This window comes from Cyprinus carpio, chromosome B5 (assembly GCF_018340385.1).
Source record: "Cyprinus carpio isolate SPL01 chromosome B5, ASM1834038v1, whole genome shotgun sequence".
Lineage (NCBI taxonomy): Eukaryota > Metazoa > Chordata > Actinopteri > Cypriniformes > Cyprinidae > Cyprinus > Cyprinus carpio.
The window spans coordinates 6,325,506-6,344,980 of record NC_056601.1 but is presented as its reverse complement, the minus strand read 5'-3'; the positions used below and the strand labels follow the sequence as shown (position 1 = coordinate 6,344,980).

The 19,475-nt window shown below is 36.2% G+C and overlaps 1 protein-coding gene across 13 annotated transcripts in view; it reads left to right on the top strand.

Moving 5' to 3' along the window:
• Positions 1–19,475, top strand: part of arvcfb (ARVCF delta catenin family member b) — a 180,442-nt gene that overhangs the window by 149,987 nt on the left and 10,980 nt on the right. For all 13 annotated transcript variants that reach the window (XM_042723925.1, XM_042723928.1, XM_042723924.1 and 10 more), the window contains 3 exons: positions 15,572–15,699; positions 17,569–17,719; positions 18,448–18,640. In XM_042723925.1, the coding sequence (XP_042579859.1) occupies positions 15,572–15,699; positions 17,569–17,719; positions 18,448–18,640 (472 nt within the window). The remainder of the gene's footprint in view (positions 1–15,571; positions 15,700–17,568; positions 17,720–18,447; positions 18,641–19,475) is intronic.

Sequence of the window (19,475 nt, the reverse complement as noted above, 5' to 3'; positions counted from 1 at the left end):
ATAATACATAAACCTGCACTTATTGGAACAGGAAAAATAACCTCTCCTGACTCTTTGCTAGAGTGTTATGAATACAAAAGGATTCACATTTGTCCAACAGATCATATGAATAATAAGTCTGGTCAGATTTCAGATGGGATTGGCACCTGGGGATGAATATGTACTTAAAAGAACAGGGTAAATTAGGTTATTGTGAATTTGGACTGCTCCTATCCTGATTCCTCTCTGAGTGATATATATATCCATACATCATAAACGTGTGCTTGAGAGGCCGCTGTGACAGCTTAGAGTATTGGGGGATTTTTGTCGCTTAGCTGAACCTGAGACACTCAGCCATTGTTGATTCACCAAGCATCTTTGTTGCATTTTATGCCTTAAGCAGTTGGTTTCAGAGAGGTCCTGTTTTAAAACTACAAGCCATGAAAGATATGAAGTCTTCCTTGCTGGATTATTCACAGCTGTGGAGAAAGAGACAGGAGAGAATTAATTAAGGATTCTGAGGGAGATGAGACTGACAATGAGGGGACAATGGGTCTGTGGGCCTCAGTGCCGGCAGCTGCTGTCTGTATCCTAATTGTTATGGAACCTCGTAAATGACCCATTTTAAACACACACAAAAAAGAAGTAATAAATACTTAATTATTATTATGATCTTTAAATATTGTCAACAAGACTGCATTTATTCGATGACACCAGTAAAAAGAGTAATATTATTAAAATATTATTAAAAATGTTAAATATTATTAAAATGTAAATTAACTCATATACTGTAAAATGTAATTAATTTTTGTGATGGCAAATCTGAATTTGTAGCTGTCAGTACTCTAGTCTTAATTTTACATGGTCCTTCAGAAATCATTTTATTACTCTTATTTGGTGTAGACAAAACATTTTGTATTATTACCAATGTTGAAAACAGTTGTGCTGCTTAATGTTTTTGTGGAAACTGCAATACACTAACATTCAAAAATTTGAGTAAGTAAGTAACTAACTTACATTTAAATAAACTAACATTTAAATGAAAATAAAATATCAGCTTGTTTTGAAAGTAACATCTTGTGTGAGCAGTGCTTCATACATGAGCAGACCTTAATGTGACCTCTAGATTCCTGAGGGTGCCTGTGATCCCTTAAAAGCAGCTCACTAGGTTTCGGAGCAGAGCTAATGAGTGCATGTTCTTTAGTGTTAACTGAAATGGCATTTGCTGTGCTAGAGGTCACAGAATGTGAAGTTCATGTAGAGAAGCTATTAGTGTGCCTATTGTGTTTCTTAGCCCTCATTCTAAACAACGCAGTTTAGCCATTGTTGTGTTTCATACAGCCAGGGACTCCTGATCCACTAGCTGAACTGTAATAAACGCGATACAATGTGAAGTGGAAATACTGGTTTGATTAACCCATATATGTTTGAACCAAAACAAGCTGGTATTCTCAACATAAGCAAGGAGACTGATGACTAACTTTGTGAGGTAACATATTTGTTTGCTCTGGTTCCTAAACAGATAATGACTGATAAAACTATGTTTTTACTAGCAGATAACTACAGTGGATACTGTAACATTTGTTAAAGTTATTTACTTGACGATGTTGTATCCTCAAAATGCCTTGAAGACTTGAATGCAGCCAGGTTTGTGATTCAAGTTCGTGCCCGTGAGCATATGCGCGTGACTGGGACAGCCTTTGGGAAACTACAGTTTTAAGGAGAAAATACTCAGCAATGGTGTTGATGAATGGATTGGCACATGGTTTGTCTAAGAGCATATTAAAAACACCACATAGACCAACATAAAAAAATTGATTTTCACTACAGGGAGCTTTAATAAAAGGTTAGCCTATTTATACTCTTATGTATGTGTATATATGTATATGTGTGTGTGTGTGTGTGTGTGTGTGTGTGTGTGTGTGTGTGTGTTTTTGTGAGTGTGTTTTTGTTTTATATGTGTTGTGGTGTGAGATGGGCTGGGGATTAAGTTCATGTAGCTAATTTTTCATAATGATTACAAAATTTATCATTTACAAAAAAAAATTAGCCTTATTAAATGAGCTATTATTTATAAGCTTTTTTCCTTCTGGTGCCTGAAATGGAGGGATTTTGGTCAATATTTTGCTAAATGTGTTTTTGTGCTGGTAGTGCTGGCACCTTGTCTGGTTTAGGTCTGTCATGGATAAATAATGATGACAATAAAACCGCCAGTAGGTGGCAGCAAGTCTATGTTTTAATAAATTATTTATTAAATCATTAAAATCAAACGATTTGTTCAAAACAGCTGATTCATTTAGAAACTAAACAAGTGAGTCCATCTGAACGGACTGTTGAATTACTGGCTCACTCGATTCCTTCAAAATCTTTATTCATTCAAGGATCGAAAAACCGTGTTGCCAGTGACTGTTGTATAGAGAGTTGTGCCACTTCAAATTCAGCGTTTTATACACTAATCTTTCAGGTGCTAAAAGCATGAGTTTATCACGTCTGTAGTCTTATGGGATCAGGCAGAAAATTTTCATATAAATGAGATGTTTTTGTACATGATTATGCTGCCTGTCTCAATCCCTCACAGTCACACATCCAGCACAATAACGTAATGTCGGGGAATGTCTTTAAATTATAATCAAGGAAAAATCATAGCTTTTCTGTTGTCTTCTTTTTCAAGAACTTCATAAGTTGCGCTTGAACCATTTTGCAAAAACTTGCTTCCGCTTGTGAGCAGCTTGTTACAGTACAGAGTTCTGATTGGCCAATCCACTGCTATTTAGTTTGTGAATTATCATAAGTATAAAATATAAACATTTCATTTTTATAAGTTTTACATAATACACATTATTAATCTAAAGGGGATGGTGGTTTTACTGAGGGGATGCTTTTTGTCATTTTTTTCAACCGGGGGATGTCATCCCCCGCATCTCCCCTCAATTTGAGCCCTTATTATTTAATAACATTTGTTGTCTCTGATGGTCTCCTTTTTTAAGTTATACTACTTATATCTGTTATTAATCTGTTAAGATACTATTTGATTTGTATGCTTCCTCCCCACCCCTAGATACAGTGTCACATACACACACACACACACACACACACACACACACATGCACACACATACATGCTCACAGACACATGAATGCAAATACAGGAGCTAATCAGAATGGACTTGTAATGTTGACTATCAGTATCTATGTTTGACCAAGTGATTCTGTATTTGGTACATGTAAATATTGTCACATTCTTTACTTAGCCTATGGTTTTTACTTATGTTATATGTTTGGTCCAAGGGATTCTGACAATGTAAACATTGTCACATTCTTTACTTGCATAATAAAAAAAAAGAAAGAATTTGACGTTAACATGTTGATAAGCTAATGACTCTACACTATTATTAAATATAATTAAGAAAACAGTCATTATTTTTGATGTGAATGAAAGCATATTTATGATTTTTCTCAGCTTTGCCATACTCAGAGTTGAAGCTATGATTTCATTTTTTACAAGACAATTTGTCTAAATTGAGCTCTCAGAAGGCAGCATAATCATTTACAAAAACATCTCATTTAAATGAAAATTTTCTGCCTGATCCCATAAGACTACAGACGTGATAAACTCTCATTGCACTTTTTCAATGCTTTTAGCACCTGAAAGATTAGTGTATAAAACGCTGAACTTGAAGTGGCACAACTGTTTAGTGACTTTGCTCAGTTCCAACTCAACACTTCCTAATAAATTCATGCTTTTGTGTGTTTGCCTGTTGATTAGACTGTGGTAATACCTTTTGAAGCTTCCAGTTCTGGGAGTTTTTAATTATAGAGATTAATCTTTTTTTTTCTTTGTTGAATTGTTGTCACAAAAATACAAGTGCTTGTTTGCATATTAGACAAGTTTTCCCAAGGTTATACAGCAGGTACAGATAATATTCTTTCTTTCTTTTCCTGTGTGTGCCTTTCATTGCATTGCTCCATATCTCATTTAATTTAACTCTGTTGACAGCTAGCTCTGTATGGAGATTTACGTGTTCTCCAAACAGAGCTGAGCGGTACAGACGGCTCACTTAGGAACAGCATCTTCCCATCGTGCCTGGTGGCTGCATTGTTGAACCCTCCATTGAATTTAGGGAGCTTCTTAACAACAGGAACAACATTCTTAATTGGGATGTTTTACAGCAATCTGCACTTGAGAAATCCATTTGTGTTATCCATTTGAGTCCTCTATTAGGAAACTGTCTCTGCTGGGATTAGGGATTCTGCTCTAAAACCGAAGCTGCCAAATTTTCCACTGATGTTTTGTTAATGAACTCGAGCTCTCTACTGACGTCCCTGTTTATCAGAGCTATACATTTCACATTTATGCTGACATGCCTCATCTGGCTCTCATTCTGTCAACACTGTCTTTCTCCCACATGCTGGGAGACGCCTCTGTGACTTTATTTATAAAATATAAAAATATTTTTCCTGTCGTAGCACTGAAAAAAGCTTATTTTTTTCAGTATTTCAGTCTTGTTTTTTAGTAAAAATGTCTAAACACCCTTTGTTGATTTATTTTTTCCTTACAAATTACTTAGCAACTTGTTTATGGTTATACGATTTTTTTTCAGAGAATGTATAATATAGAATATAAAAATAGAATGTAATCATTTATTTATGTTTAATATTTTTATTTTTTCATTATTTTTACCCCATTGGCAAGTAGTTTTTTTCTTGTTTTAAGCATAATTTTACATTTGTTTAATGCATAAAACAAAAACAAAAAGTCTCAAAGTGCAGTTTTGCTTCTCAACTAAATTTACCTAAACACAGGAAAACTAAAACTAAATACTCTTTATGGAAATAGTTTTTGCTGTTTAAATTTCAAATATGAAAACTTATAGGGGAAAAAAGACAGGATGAGTGACTCGTTATGCAGGAACAATCCCATCCCACCTGGTGTCGAGCTTCCATCCTCTTGCAGCGTCTTCATTCGCCAACATGGAATGTAGCACCCTGATAATGTCTCAAACAGCACAGTGTTAGAAATCACATGCTCTTGATAGTGGACTGTAAGTAAAAACTAAGTTGCCAGAAGATGACTGCAGCTGCTCGTCATCATAGTCTGGTTGGAGACACACCGGAGTGGCTTACTTTTGCACTCATTGGGTGGCCTTAATGTAGTTTAACAGCTTCCCAGCTCTTCTCAAAGATAACATATACACATAGAATGCTCCTGGCAGCTCATCATTCGTGTTCTGAGTTTGAGGTGCTGATAAAATCAGAATTTTCCAGGTGTGCCACCCATGGAGGTGCCAGTTTGTGAAAGAAAACTGGCATTGCCATCCAGTCGCTTGCCAATCATTATCCCACCCGCTGCTGATAATATTGATTCTATTGTACCACAGCTCATGATCAACAAAAGACCAGCGGCTTTTATGTGGCATGGTGCTGAGAGGCACTGCTAGCCTGGGGAGAGTATGGAGTCATGAGAAGAATGAAGATCAGGATGTTCTTGAAGTCTTTCTTAGCTGTTCTATGTATTTGAATATGAAAGTTGTGTATATACAAGTTTGCATCATGTTTATTACAATTAGGAGAAGGGACGCATTCACAAAAGCTAATATTTGAGGGGTACCTATGACCCCTTTTGGGAAAATTTATTGTCCTAGTGATGACCAGGTAATGTCATACCATACCTGGGCCTTAAGGACACCAGGGTTTTGTCCAAAACCTGAAAAATAATTTGTCAAATCACTCTAACCAACTCTAAATGTTTGGGTAATTTTTGAAGGCAGCATAATTCATCTTTCACTCCCTGTGCCATCCCACTATGTGCGGATCAGTGGTTGGTCGAAAGATTAAAAATATTCAGTCTGATGGAATGGTTGGAAAAAATGTGAATTCATAAATGTCTTTTTTTTTTTCAACTTTGAATTTGGACAGTTATGAAAAATATGAACAATTTCTACCAAGAAATATTAATCATGAAATATGTTATTGGGAATATTTAAAACTCACTTGAATTTGTTCTAGATCCTTATACATGCCATTACAGTGTCTTTGAAGTCAGTTTCCCATTCCCTTCATTGACCAACTAAAGGTTTTGAACACAGCCTGGTGAATGTACACTATAATCATTCAGACATTTAGGGTCAATAAGATGTTTTAAGACGTCTCTAATGCTCACCAAGGCTGCATTTACTTGATCAAGATTACAGAGAAAACTAACATTGTGAAATATTATTACAATTTAAAATCATTTTAAAATGGCAAAGCTGAATTTTCAGCAGCCATTAATCCATTAATCTTCAGTGTCACATGATCCTTCTGTGATCAGTCTGATAGACTGAATTTTTTTTTCTCTCAGGACTCTTATATAAATGTCTTCACTTTAATCAGTTTAATGCATACTTGCTGAATAAAATTATTACTTTATTTTAAAAAAAATTAATACTTTTGAGAAGTAATGTGCAGGAAAAAGTGGTCTTCACTAAGGAGAGAATAAAAATAACTTGGTTGAATTCAGACCAACATACTAGCATACTATTTAGGTGAATCTGTTCAAGCTCTTCCAGCAGCATTTCATTTTCACACCCCACTTTTGGGCCACTGGACCTGGGCATTATTGTTCGAATGGAGGCAGATCCTCTGTCACTGCTCTCCAATTTAGGACTTGGGCAGTGATCTGATCCCAGATCAGTCTGAAATTCTAGTTTCCATCTAGGTCTTTTGAAGGAGCTTGCAATTAGCACTTGATGCCAGAAGGCCACAGAAAGTTAATGATGGATGTAATAGGTGATATGCATCATTGTGCATATGTTATTGTTTGTTAGACAGTGTCTAATGGGTACGTGATTGGTGCAAGTACAACTCATGTGAAAATGAGCCAGCCGAAGCAGCCATTGTCCACAGTAAAACCTCATCAGTAAATCATTTGTTTGGACTTGTTTTTCAATGTCTATTACTAAAACCTATTAATAATAGTTCTGTTTATTACTATTGCTGTTCTATTATTGTACTGGCTGAGTAGGCAAGGGCTTGTTCATAATATTACCCAGCATCTGTACGTGATGCAGCGAACCATTCTTCACTGGCCTAATGGCTTAGGCAATAATTACAGGGCTGAATTAAACTACCGGGAGGGAATAGAGTGAGATTTACCCTCCCATCGGGGCCTTTGTGTGCTGCTTTTCAGCCAGAAGAGGATGTTTCTGTTTTTCAGAGAGATGCTTTACACACACGCACACATACTTGAATGCAATTAGGCACAGATTACTAGGCAAGCCGTCAGTGGCATCTACACAAAGAGCTGCCAGCGTTTATTGTTTCCTGTTTTGCAAACATGCCATTTTATAAATGAACTTTTTAAAGTGAAAACTGTCATTTGCGTAATGCAGGAGCGAGGGGATGTAGACAGCCTGTCTGAAGACTGGGCTTCATTCCTGAGATTATAGTTTGTGGCACACACTAGCCAGGTTTTTTTGTGCCAGTGAAGAATGAGGCGTCGGATGACTTGTGTATGTGAGATGAAGAGCCAGGGAGAAAAGAAAAGATGTGGAGCATGTGATTATTTATCATGTGCTCGAGCATGGGATGGCAGGAAGGTGGGTCGTAAAGAATGGGATATGACATCAGGCCTGCGAAGGGACATCCTTCTCCAGGCAAAGCAGATCAGACATATCATCTGTTACCGGCATCCCAGCAATGACTCACACAAGCCTAACAAAGACACTATGCAGCTAGAAGAGAGAGAGTGTCAGCCAGAGAGTCTGAAGAAGAAACAGATGAAGGTTAGAGGAGGAGGACTGCATAAAAGAAATAGAAAGTGAGGGGAATTTGTAAGACTGTCGCTGTTGTGAACACACACAATTTAAACTGTTTAGAAAGCTGCCTACAGAATCAGCATTTTAAGGCAACATTGGCACACACCCAAAGCTTTCTCCAAAAGGTAAGCAATGTAATTATGCTGCCTCCTAAAATAGCTTGTTTTGGCAAAATTGTAAGGCCACATAATATGTATCCTTCACAAAAAAAAAAAAAAAAAATTATATATATATATATATATATATATATATATATATATATATATATATATATGTATATATATATACACATACACACACATGTTTGAAACGACATGAGGGTGAGAAATTAACGTCTATTTTTTTCTCATTTTGGGGTGAAGTGACCCTTTAATGCAGTAATTAGGAGTTTATTGAGGCAAAATTTGTAGTTAATCGTTAGATTTTATTGAGAACTGGACCTTAAAATAAAGTGTGACCAAAATAGTCAGTGTAGTTAAATGATATATTTTACACAATACATATGTTTGATATATGCTTAAGTCCTTTAGCAACATGCTAATGCCAAACTGCATTGAAATCAATTGCAATTCTCCTGTGTGGAGTGCCATTTTTGTCGCATCTGGAGTTTCATATGTAGCGCGTTCCACTTTGGTCACTCATGAGACTTTTCTGACAGTTAGGATGTTGCCTTAGACAGCTCCCTGTGTTAAGTAGTAGGCAGCAAAGCAGCTCACTAGGTTTTGTAATAGAGTTTTAGAGAGTGTGTGTGTGTGTGTGTAGTCATTCACAGCATCAAAAACTGACAGATGCCGTCCCCAGAATTCATAACAGATTGTTCAAACAACATGGTTGGTTTTTGTCTTGTATCACTGAAACTCAATATTTCTCTCTGTCCTGGGTGAAATGGCTGTCAGACAAGATAGACAATAGAAAAATTCTCAGTGGAAAAATTCTGACAAAACTGTGTATTTTCTCAAAAACACAATGTGCATCAGCCGTGTGCTTTTAGCCTGTGGGCATCTCTCTTTGACTGATTTGATATCAGTATGTATAATGCCTCCTTCCTATTTAATCTGTTAGATTTATTCACTTGGTATTCACTGAGCAATTTGTACTTTTGCGTTGCTAACCATTAGAATTTAAAGTGTCATTATCATGTAGTGAGATCATAGCACTGGTGCTGTGAGATTGCAGTGCACTTCACAGTGCAGCTCATGTTAAGTGCTTCCGCTGTATGTTCTGCATGCCATCTCATGCTCCCTTCATCCTTCATTCTCAATGCATCGTATGAGACGCCCCTTGTGTCTGTTAAAGTTAAATGAGGCAGAGCTAAAGGTGAATCTTCTTATTCTTTTTAGTGGAAGATTGCTCCAAAGATGTATCCTGTGCAATACCAAATTAGGTTTTGTTGTCCATAGAGTGTTTTATTTTTCGAGGATGCTATGGCACAGCCCTCACGTTTTTAGCCTCTCAATTTAGCCTAGACAGAAACAAAACAGTTTGATTCAAAACCTAGAGAGCTGCCTTGCCATTTTCAGCCTACATAGGCAGCTGGTTTCTAAGGCAGCAAGTTTGGGGTCAGTGAGAATTTACTTTTAAATTAATATTTTTTTCTTTTTTCACCAAGGACGCATTCAGTTGATCAAAAGTGACAGTAAAGACATTTTACAAAGTTACAAAATATATTTCAAATAAATGCTGTTTTTTTTATTCTATTCTGAAGGATCATGTGACACTGGAGTAATGGCTGCTGAAAATTCAGCTTTGCTATCACAGGTGTAAATTACATTGTAAAATATATCAAAATATAAAACAGTTCTTTTAAATTGTAATAATATTTCACAGTATTACTATTGAGTCAAGTAAATGCAGCCTTGGTGAGCATATAAGACCTACAAAGAGACGGCCCCTTATTTGTTAAATTAAATGGGCAGGCTTCATCTGCTCTTATTCTTTCTCCAAAGATGTATCCTGTGCAATACCAAATTAGGTTTTGTTTGTCCATAGAGTGTTTTATTTTTCGAGGATGCTATGGCACAGCCCTCACGTTTTTAGCCTCTCAATTTAGCCTAGACAGAAACAAAACAGTTTGATTCAAAACCTAGAGAGCTGCCTTGCCATTTTCAGCCTACATAGGCAGCTGGTTTCTAGGCAGCAAGTTTGGGGTCAGTGAAGAATTTACTTTTAAATTAATATTTTTTTTCTTTTTTTCACCAAGGACGCATTCATTGATCAAAAGTTGACAGTAAAGACATTGTACAAAGTTACAAAATATATTTCAAATAAATGCTGTTTTTTTTATTCTATTCTGAAGGATCATGTGACACTGGAGTAATGGCTGCTGAAAATTCAGCTTTGCTATCACAGGTTTAAATTACATTGTAAAATATATCAAAATAAAACAGTTCTTTTAAATTGTAATAATATTTCACAGTATTACTATTGAGTCAAGTAAATGCAGCCTTGGTGAGCATATAAGACCTACAAAGACATTAAAAAATCATACCAACCTACAAATTTTTGAACAGTAGTGTCTATAGTAGGCTAAGCATTTTTTTTTTTTTTTTGGATGATTTATTTGAACAGGCTTCACATCCAGATCCATCCTCTGAAACCTTAAGATGCTGTCTGGGTAGGCAGCTTTGTAGGTTTGAATCAGAGCTAAATGAAGCATTTATATAGCATATTATAGTCTTTTGTCACCTAGAGATGTTTGTCTCTCTCCTTTTTACTCTCTCTCTCTCTTTCTTAAAAGTCTATTAATGAATAGATTTGCTGGTGTGGTCGGACGGTTGGTTGCCTAGGTGACTGAAGCGATGGTGGTTTTGAAGTGCTGGTCTATGTTCATCTCTGCCTGCTTCAATTCCACAGTTGAATTTTATACACAGAGTTGCTTATTTCCTCATCTCCTCCTACCTCTTCAATACTCACTCAATTACACACCTCAACCCTGGGCTATTCAACTGGTAGTATTCTTTTAAAAAGATGCAGGGATAATTCTGGACTTTATCTGACCTCTAGATCTTTAGTAATTCAATAACGCAATTCAGTTTCCTCTCTCTCGCACTGATATCTCAATGCATCTCTCGGAACATGTTTGTGCCTCAAATAAACATCCCCTTCACCCAGTCACCGCCCACTGTGTTTAAAACCCACACAAACCTGGAGAAATAATTAGTATAGTATGAAATAATTAGTATGGAGAAATAAATAGTATTTCTAGTTCAACACTACAGTCTCAATATTATTTGCATAGAAAAGTAATTAAACTGAAAAGTTTTTTCAGTTGAAGGATGGGGTGCAGCAAGTGGATGAATAGAGAGGGAAAATCTCTTGTTAGGAAGGGTGATTTGAAGGCTGGCGTTCAACATAATACCAGCCATTGAGGGCTAGTAGAAATCAAAAAGACCTCCTTGGGTGAGCGGTGACAAGCTGGTCTCAGCAGCCAGGATCTGCTATGGGACGTCACAGTGGGACTTAGCCAGCCAGAGCACAGGGGAGAGAGGGAGATACCATTTTTAGGAAGAACCAGAGCATTTGAAGAGCTAGCCAGAGACTTTCAATCTATAAAGAAACATTTCCAGAGAAAATCAAATATTCGACAGGCTTGCCCATTCTGTTTCAGTGGCCTGTGGAGGGATAAGGGGTTCAGAATGAGAAAGAAAAGAAAGGTGCTTTGTTGGTGCATCCTATTCCCTGCAGACTACCCTACTTCCTGTCTCTGCGGGCAGCCCATACGAGCACGGATGCTGTGATGTTGACTGTAAGCCATTACCACCTTCCTTTTGGCATTTGAAGTTCCTGCCACTTTGTGAATTCAACTCACAAAGCATCACGTAAAGAGTAAGTGCAGAGTCTGTTCCAAAGGTAGACTGTCATTCAGGCCTGCTTGGAGTTGAATGGACATGAGTCATTTTCCCTCTGGAGACTCTTCAGGGGAGAATCCATTCTTTCTTTCTCATCATTTGTATTCACAAATTCAAGTATACATACTTTTCTTTGTAAATCAAGAAGCCTAAAATGATTTTTCCGGAGCAGTATAACCGAGATGACCAATTTTGTATCTCCAGCAACAATAATTTTATTATATTTTACAACTTTTATGATTTTATTGAAGCTTTTTTATTTATTAGTTTAATTATTATTTTTATTATTATTATTATTATTATTATTATTATTATATCATTTATTTTTATATAAAAATATGTATATTATTTATTAAATATGATTATTTTTTATTTTATTATAAAATTTTAAATAAATAAATAATATTTATTATTTATTTAAACATATTTAAAAATATATATTATTTTTATTTATTTTAGTGCTGTTGTCTTTTTTGTTTGGTTAGTTTTATATTTCTATTTAATTTTTATTTCTCTTTGACTTTCACAGTTTAGGTTATTTTAGCACTTAAAATTTAGGGTCACATTTTATTTTAAAGTCCAATTCTTGCTATTAACAACGCATTAACTATGAGTTTTGCCTCAATAAACTTCTAATTTGCTGCTTATTTATTAGTAAGGTAGTTGTTAAATTTAGGTATTGGTTTGTATTAAGGATGTAGAATATGGTCATGCAGAATATGTGCTTTATTAGTACTAATAAACAGCCAATATGTTATTAATGTTAATAAGTGACATGACAAGTGACGTGACATACAGCCGAGTATGGTGACCCATACTCAGAATTCGTGCTCTGCATTTAACCCATCCAAAGTGCACACACAACCTTAGGGTTAGGAGTCAAACACCATTAGGCCACGACTTCCCCACCAACTCAAGCAACTCATAAGCAACTCATTAGTAGTGCGAATTGGTCACTACTACACTAAAGTGTTACCAGAATTAGAATTGAAATACTAACTGAAATAAAATGTTTGAGTTTGTAATCTAATATTAATTTTTATTTCAGTTAATAATTTTTTTTTATAGTTTTAACAATAACAACACTGATTTGAGCCAGTTATGTGGTAATTTAGTTGTTGTTGCATAGTAATTTTGTTTAAAAAATGTTTCTCCAGATATTATTCCTAAAAGTTGTGGTTTTAAATGTTTTGAGAAGGTTTTTCTTTGATAATCAGAACGTTCTACTAATGGTACTACAGGTTGTTCCTTTGTAACTTTAAAAGAAGTTTTTATTTTTAGCTGGGCTGCATTGATAGTTTCTTAGTGTCACTTACTAATTTTAGTTGACCTACTAAAAGAGAGTAGCACTACAAAAGCAAGAGCATGTCTCTCTGAATCCTGCTCATTATTCCTCCCCTTTGTCACTTGGAATTGCAAATTACATTCATATAATAAGGCACCAGGGGTGACGTGTGGATGTTTTTACAGTGGCTTTGACATTTATGTGTATGACCGCTCATTTCATGTATTTAACAGTACAGCGCGGTTCTTGCTTTGTTTAAAGAAATGGACATCGGATCCCAGCAGGAATGAGATGTTTTTATCTCTCTCTGAAAGATTTTGACATTTTGGTAACTTATCCCTAATCACAACTTAAAATGAGCTGTTTCATAACTACTGCTCAGGGGCAAATCTGGCCTCCAAGAATTGCACAAGAATGTGAACTTACAGACTCCCAGAAATCAAAGTGCTGTCATTAATACGACGCAAAGTTTGCAGTAGGGTTTAACACCAGCGTCAGTCATACGAGGAGAACAACCTTCATTTGTGGTGATAAATCTGTCAACCGTTTCTCCACAAGATAGAAAGCTGATTTGGTGTGTATTAACTGGTTTGAGTTCAAGCTAAACTAGCAGGCAGTCATCTTTCCACAATATAAATCATTTCGTTTTTCAATGTTGACTGATTAGGGGGTGCTATTATTGTCAAAGAAAGAATATACCTCTGTATCTGAATGACTATGACTCATGACTTTCCACTTAGCTCTGTGTAAAAAAGCATAACACTGAAGTGAGCACATGCATTAGGTAATCTGTACATACACTCGCTCTCTAAGGCTGCTCTGATGTCTTTTAGCATAGTAACGTACTCAAGAAGTATTTTAAAGCATAGGGAGGAGAAAGACTTAAAATAGCCTTAAATGGTAATTGAGGTTGTGAATGTGTGGAAACTGCGAAAAAAAATAAATAAAATAAAATAAAATAAATAGTCGAGGACAGATCTTTCACTCAAACCATCAGTCAGACAGAAATAAAAATGTGTAGTGAGCAGCCCACATCCTGAAGGCCACTCTTCCCTCTCTAAATTATAGGTGTTAGGTGCACATTTAGAAAGTGCAGATGGGCCAGGCAGTTTTCTAATGCAGTCACACACCAGCAAACAAGCATTAGTGTGGGAGCCCTTCCATCTTTTTCTGCTCTCTACCACAGTGCAAACTCATTTCAGACATGTTACCGAATAACACCTTGTTGCAGTTTTGCTGCTGTATGAATATCATTGCTCAGGTTCCTCTGAACTTCTCCAGACTCCTCGATCTTGACGTGGTGGCAGTGAAAAAGAAGGCAGCCTGTTGAACCACCTCACATCCGTCATGCTCAGTCTTGGCTAAATGCTTGCCCAGGTCAAGTCGTGAAGAGAGTTCAATTGAACATGATGGATGTGCGGTGGTTGCACAGTAGAAGACTTGAACTAAATGGTTACCCTCAGACCCAGACAGGAATTTACAGAACTCAAAAGTTGAAACTTTCAGTGGATATTAATTGATTTGAAAGGGGTAGTTCACACCAGAATGAAAATTCTGTCATCGTTTACTCCACATCATGTCATTCCAAAACTGTATTAATTGGAACACAATTAAAATTAAAAATTGTAAGATGTCTCAGTGTTTCTGTTGTCCATAGAGTGTAACTCAGTGGCATTGGCATTCAGTGTTGTTTTGGATTGTGTTGACTTGTATGGACAGAAACAGTTAATAATATGTTGATTGTGTTTCACAGAATAAATTAATTCATACTGGTTTGGAACAATGTGAGAGTAAATGATGACAGAATTTAAATTTTTTAATTTAAATTTGAGTGTCTTTAAAAATAGCCCAGATTATTTTATTTATCGCAATGTGAATGCAAATGTACAAATTAGTTTGAGATCATTTTAGAATAGAATAGAATGTATTTTAGTACAAAAATACATATTATTTTTGCACTTGGTAAAATTGTAAAATTAGGCCAGTGTGAACATTGTCAGATTGTGTGATGACCTCATCTTCAAAAAAAAAAAACAATTGTGGTACTGTTTTGAGTCACTACTGGGTTTATAAAATCTGTTCCTAAAGCAAAACCAATTGAGAACCACTGTAATACACAGTGCTTTCTCTGTCTGTGTTTGTTAGATCAGTGGAATTTGTCTTGCAATTCTTAGAGCCACGTCTTATGTTTGAAAATGTGGGACACACACACAAAAAGTCACATCCCGGGAGTAGCATACAGTGATTCGTATGTCTGCTGGCATCATTTAGCATTTAGGCAGGAGGAAGCTAATTATCCACTTCCTACTATTGCTGCAAATGTCTCCAACCTAACTGGGTATTCTCAGAATGTCTTTGTATTTTGTGTTGGAGGACCTGACCCTGAATCAGCAAGAAGGAGCTTCTTCCTCAAGTCATGTCTAATGAAAGACTCCCTGATTTCACTGCCTGAGATTGGGCTGCTGTTATTGTCTCTATTTCTAATAATAATGATGCATTTGTCCTACCCTGTTATTTTGTCCACTTTTCATTTTGCCAGGTGCATCTCAACGCTGAGGAGATTCAATAAATTTTTACCACCCCATAGCTAATCTGTATGTGTCTACTTTGTTTAACAGTGTTTTATGTGTAATTCTCTTGTTTATTTGTCATATATGTGTGCAGGTTTTGAGTTACTGTATCAGCCAGAGGTGGTCAGACTCTACCTGTCCCTGCTTACAGAAAGCCAGAACTTTAACACGCTAGAAGCAGCAGCCGGGGCTCTGCAGAACCTCAGCGCTGGACAGTGGACAGTAAGTGTCTTCTCAGAATTTTCCTCCACATGAGAAATTTGGAAGCACCAGGAATTGGAAACTGATTCTTATTTAGATCCGTTTAAACAAACAATCCCAGATCAGAATTATATTCATGATTATTTGTTTCCATTAGAGATTCAGGATAGTGTATTCTGTTCTTCTGCTTATGCAAATGGACATCAAAATATAGAAATAAAACATACAGTAATTAGAGCCGTTGTCAAGATGGCATCGCTCGTCTTGTTTTCTGTCCATGTGATTCTTTATATAAATTTATGAATTAGTAGTTTTTTTTATTGTGATTTTATTGACTTTTTGTGGTATACACTACCATTCAAAAGGTTGGGTCTGTAAGATTTTCATTTTTTATGTTTTTGTACAAGAAACCTCTTATACTCACCAAGGCTGCACTAATATAAAAGGCAGTAATATGAAATAGTGAAATTTTTTTCTATTTAAAATAACTTTAATATATTTTAAAATGTAATTTACATATAATCCTTTAGAAATAATTTTAATATGCTGATTTAGTGCTCAAGAATCATTTATTATTTATGTTATATTATTTTTGTGGAAACTGTAATACATTCTTGAAACAATGTGAAAGTCTTTACTGTCACTTTTCATCAATTTAATGCATTCTTGCTGAATAAAGTTTGAATTTCTTTCTAAAAAAAATCTTTTTCATGCAATTGTACTTTAAATGAAGAACTGATTTAAATTTATGTCTGATTTATTACTGCCCTGCTGAAATCCTAAAAAAGGTCTCATTTTCTCTGTTGACAACAGTCCTGTGAAGGTAGATTAAGCAATAATAATTGTTCTCCAAGCACTGGCTATTCATTCTCTCAAAATGGCTAAAAGAATGAGTTCAAAGCTACATAAATGAAGTTGAAATTCACATCGCCAGCTACCAATGACATCACTTTAATGACAAAAGATGAATCAATGGTTGTGTGAACTAACATAAGTCTATTTCAAACAAAGACAGCCCATTCAACCATCACACCACCGAACTCTGATTGGTCTGCTAGAGTACATTATACAAATCCATAAAGCTTCATTTGTAATGTTTTGTTTTTGTCTCCTTGAAGTGCACCTTGAACACATTCCTAGTCAATACTTAATTACGAGTATCTGTGCCACAGTATCGTGTGGCGCTCTCTTCTCTCTTGAGGCAGAAGTCAAGAGGAAATGTTCCTAATAAACACATCTCCCTATACAACCATTGCAAGAGTAAATCCCATTAAACTGCACTGCCCTGACCCTGCTTCTTTCTCCATGTCGGACCTGAAGTGCAGTCATGCATAAGCTCCAAGCCTCTTTGTGTGGTTACACCATTTCAGACCTGCCTCATCTCTATGCCTGGTGACACACGAGGCCCCAGCACATCACAAACCCCTGCTGTAGGGAGACGGGCATGTCACGTCTGTGCTCTATAAGAGGATTTGAGAACTTTTAGTTATTAATTTATTCTCTTTCCTACTTTTTTTGGGCAAATGCGTTTCTAGGCTCACTACCATCTCCTAGTGGCCATAGTGTGGCATTGCAATAACTTAATTACTGTCTCAGGGGCACTGGCTGAAGAATAGAGATGTCTTGTGTCACATAAAGGTTTTGTGATTCATGGGGTTGGAGTGACAAATGCACACAAGTCTAACAGGGACAAATGGCTATTTACTGGATTGCAGTTTCTCAGAATAGAGGAGCTTTTTCTCACGCACATACTCAGACAGGCATATTGCTGTTCTGGAAGATTCCAGAGCTGCATATCTGGCTGAGCATAAGTTGACCTCATGAAATGAATGCAGTGGAAAAATGTCAGAATCACTGGCTTAGTACAGTCTGTTCCTCTCATTTCTGCAGTGGTCGAACTATATCCGGGCGACAGTGCGTAAGGAGAAAGGGCTGCCAATCCTCGTCGAGCTCTTGCGCTCGGACTCGGACAAGGTGGTGCGAGCTGTGGCCATCGCTCTGAGGAACCTGTCCATCGACCGCCGCAACAAAGACCTGATAGGCAAGAGCAGTATTTATGGATCATTAGTACCCATAATGTTAAAAAACATATTTCCATAATACTTATATAAAGGTGCACTCAGTATTTCTTCCTTATAAGTTTTGCTAAGAAAAGTCAACAAGATTTTGTAATCTTTTTGAAAGAAAGGCTGTATTTTTTGTATTACTAAACATACAGTAAAAACAGTATTATTGTGAAATATATTAACTATGTAAAATTATTGTTTTCCATTTTAATACACTTTAAAATAGTTTATTGGCCATTATAAACATTTTGTCAATTTTTTTTTAACTTCATGTTTTTTTATTTATTTGATTTTTACCCACAATATTAAATGTTAATGAACCGAAAAATGAAAATTCTGTCATTAATTACTTGTAAGACCTTTGTTCATCTTCAACACAAAAAGTATTCTCGTAGCTTCAAAAAATTACAGTTGAACCACTGATGTCACATAGACTATTTTAACAATGTTTTTACTGCCTTTTTGGCCTTGAACATGGTAGGACCCTTGCTATCTATGCAGGATCAGAAAGCTCTTGGATTCCATCAAAAATATCTTAATTTGTGTTCCGAAGATGAACGAATGTCTTATGGGTTTGGAACAGCATGAGCTTGAGTATATTTGGGGGAACTATCCCTTTAATATGTAAATTGGTTTGGCACAATTGTATTCTGTTTGAGCTTTCAGAGCTGAATCTTTCATCCTTTTATATTATCATCCTCAGGGAGTTACGCCATGAGGGACTTGGTCAGCAACTTGCCCAGCGGACAGCAGCGGCCAGCCAAGAACCTGGAGGAGGACACAGTGGTGGCCATCCTCAACACCATCCATGAAATCATCACTGACAGCTCTGAGAACGCCCGCTCTCTCATTACTGCTCAAGCAATCGACAAACTAGTTGCCATCAACAGGACCAGGTAAGAAGGAAACAAAGAACAGACCAAGATTATGCTAGTGACACAATATGTGGTCTTCTCTTTGATCAGAGTTAAGCTATATTCACATTGCAAGTTTCTGATTTCTGCTCAAATCAGATGTTTTAAGAAACTAGAATATTAAATCAAAAAAGCTTTAACATTTTAAAGGGATAGTTCACCCAAAAATTTAAATTCTGTCACTAATTACTCACCCTCATGTCGTTCCAAACCCCTAAGACCTTCATTCATCTTCAGAACACAAATTAAGAGATTTTTGATGAAATCCGAGCGCTTTCTGACCCTGCATAGACAGCAATGCAACTACCACGTTCAAGGCACAGAAAAGTTGTAAGGACATTTTTAAAATAGTCCATGTGACATCAGTGGTTCAACCGTAATGTTTTGAAGCTACAATAATATTTTTTTAATGGAAAGAAAACAAAAACAAGGTCTTCATTTTTTACCCATGTCCCTGCTACCTTTCTGGGCCTTAAACATGGAAGTTGCGTTGCTGTCTATGGAGGATCAGAAAGTTCTTGGATTTCATCAAAAGTATTCCGAAAATGAACAAAAGTCTTACAGGTTTGGAATGTCCTGAGGGTGAGTAATTAATGACAGAATTTTCATTTTGAATGAACTATCCCTTTAAACTCTATTTTCATCTTTCTATGTTATAATTGTTTTATAAATCAAGCCAACTATCTACAGTACTTTCACTTCAACCAGTTATGATTTCTTAAGGCTCACTTAGTTCTGTATGTATACCAACAAGGTTTTTTTGATCTGTGTAAACATCTTATGTTAGTTTGGGCCCTCCTCGACTCGCAGAGAAAAA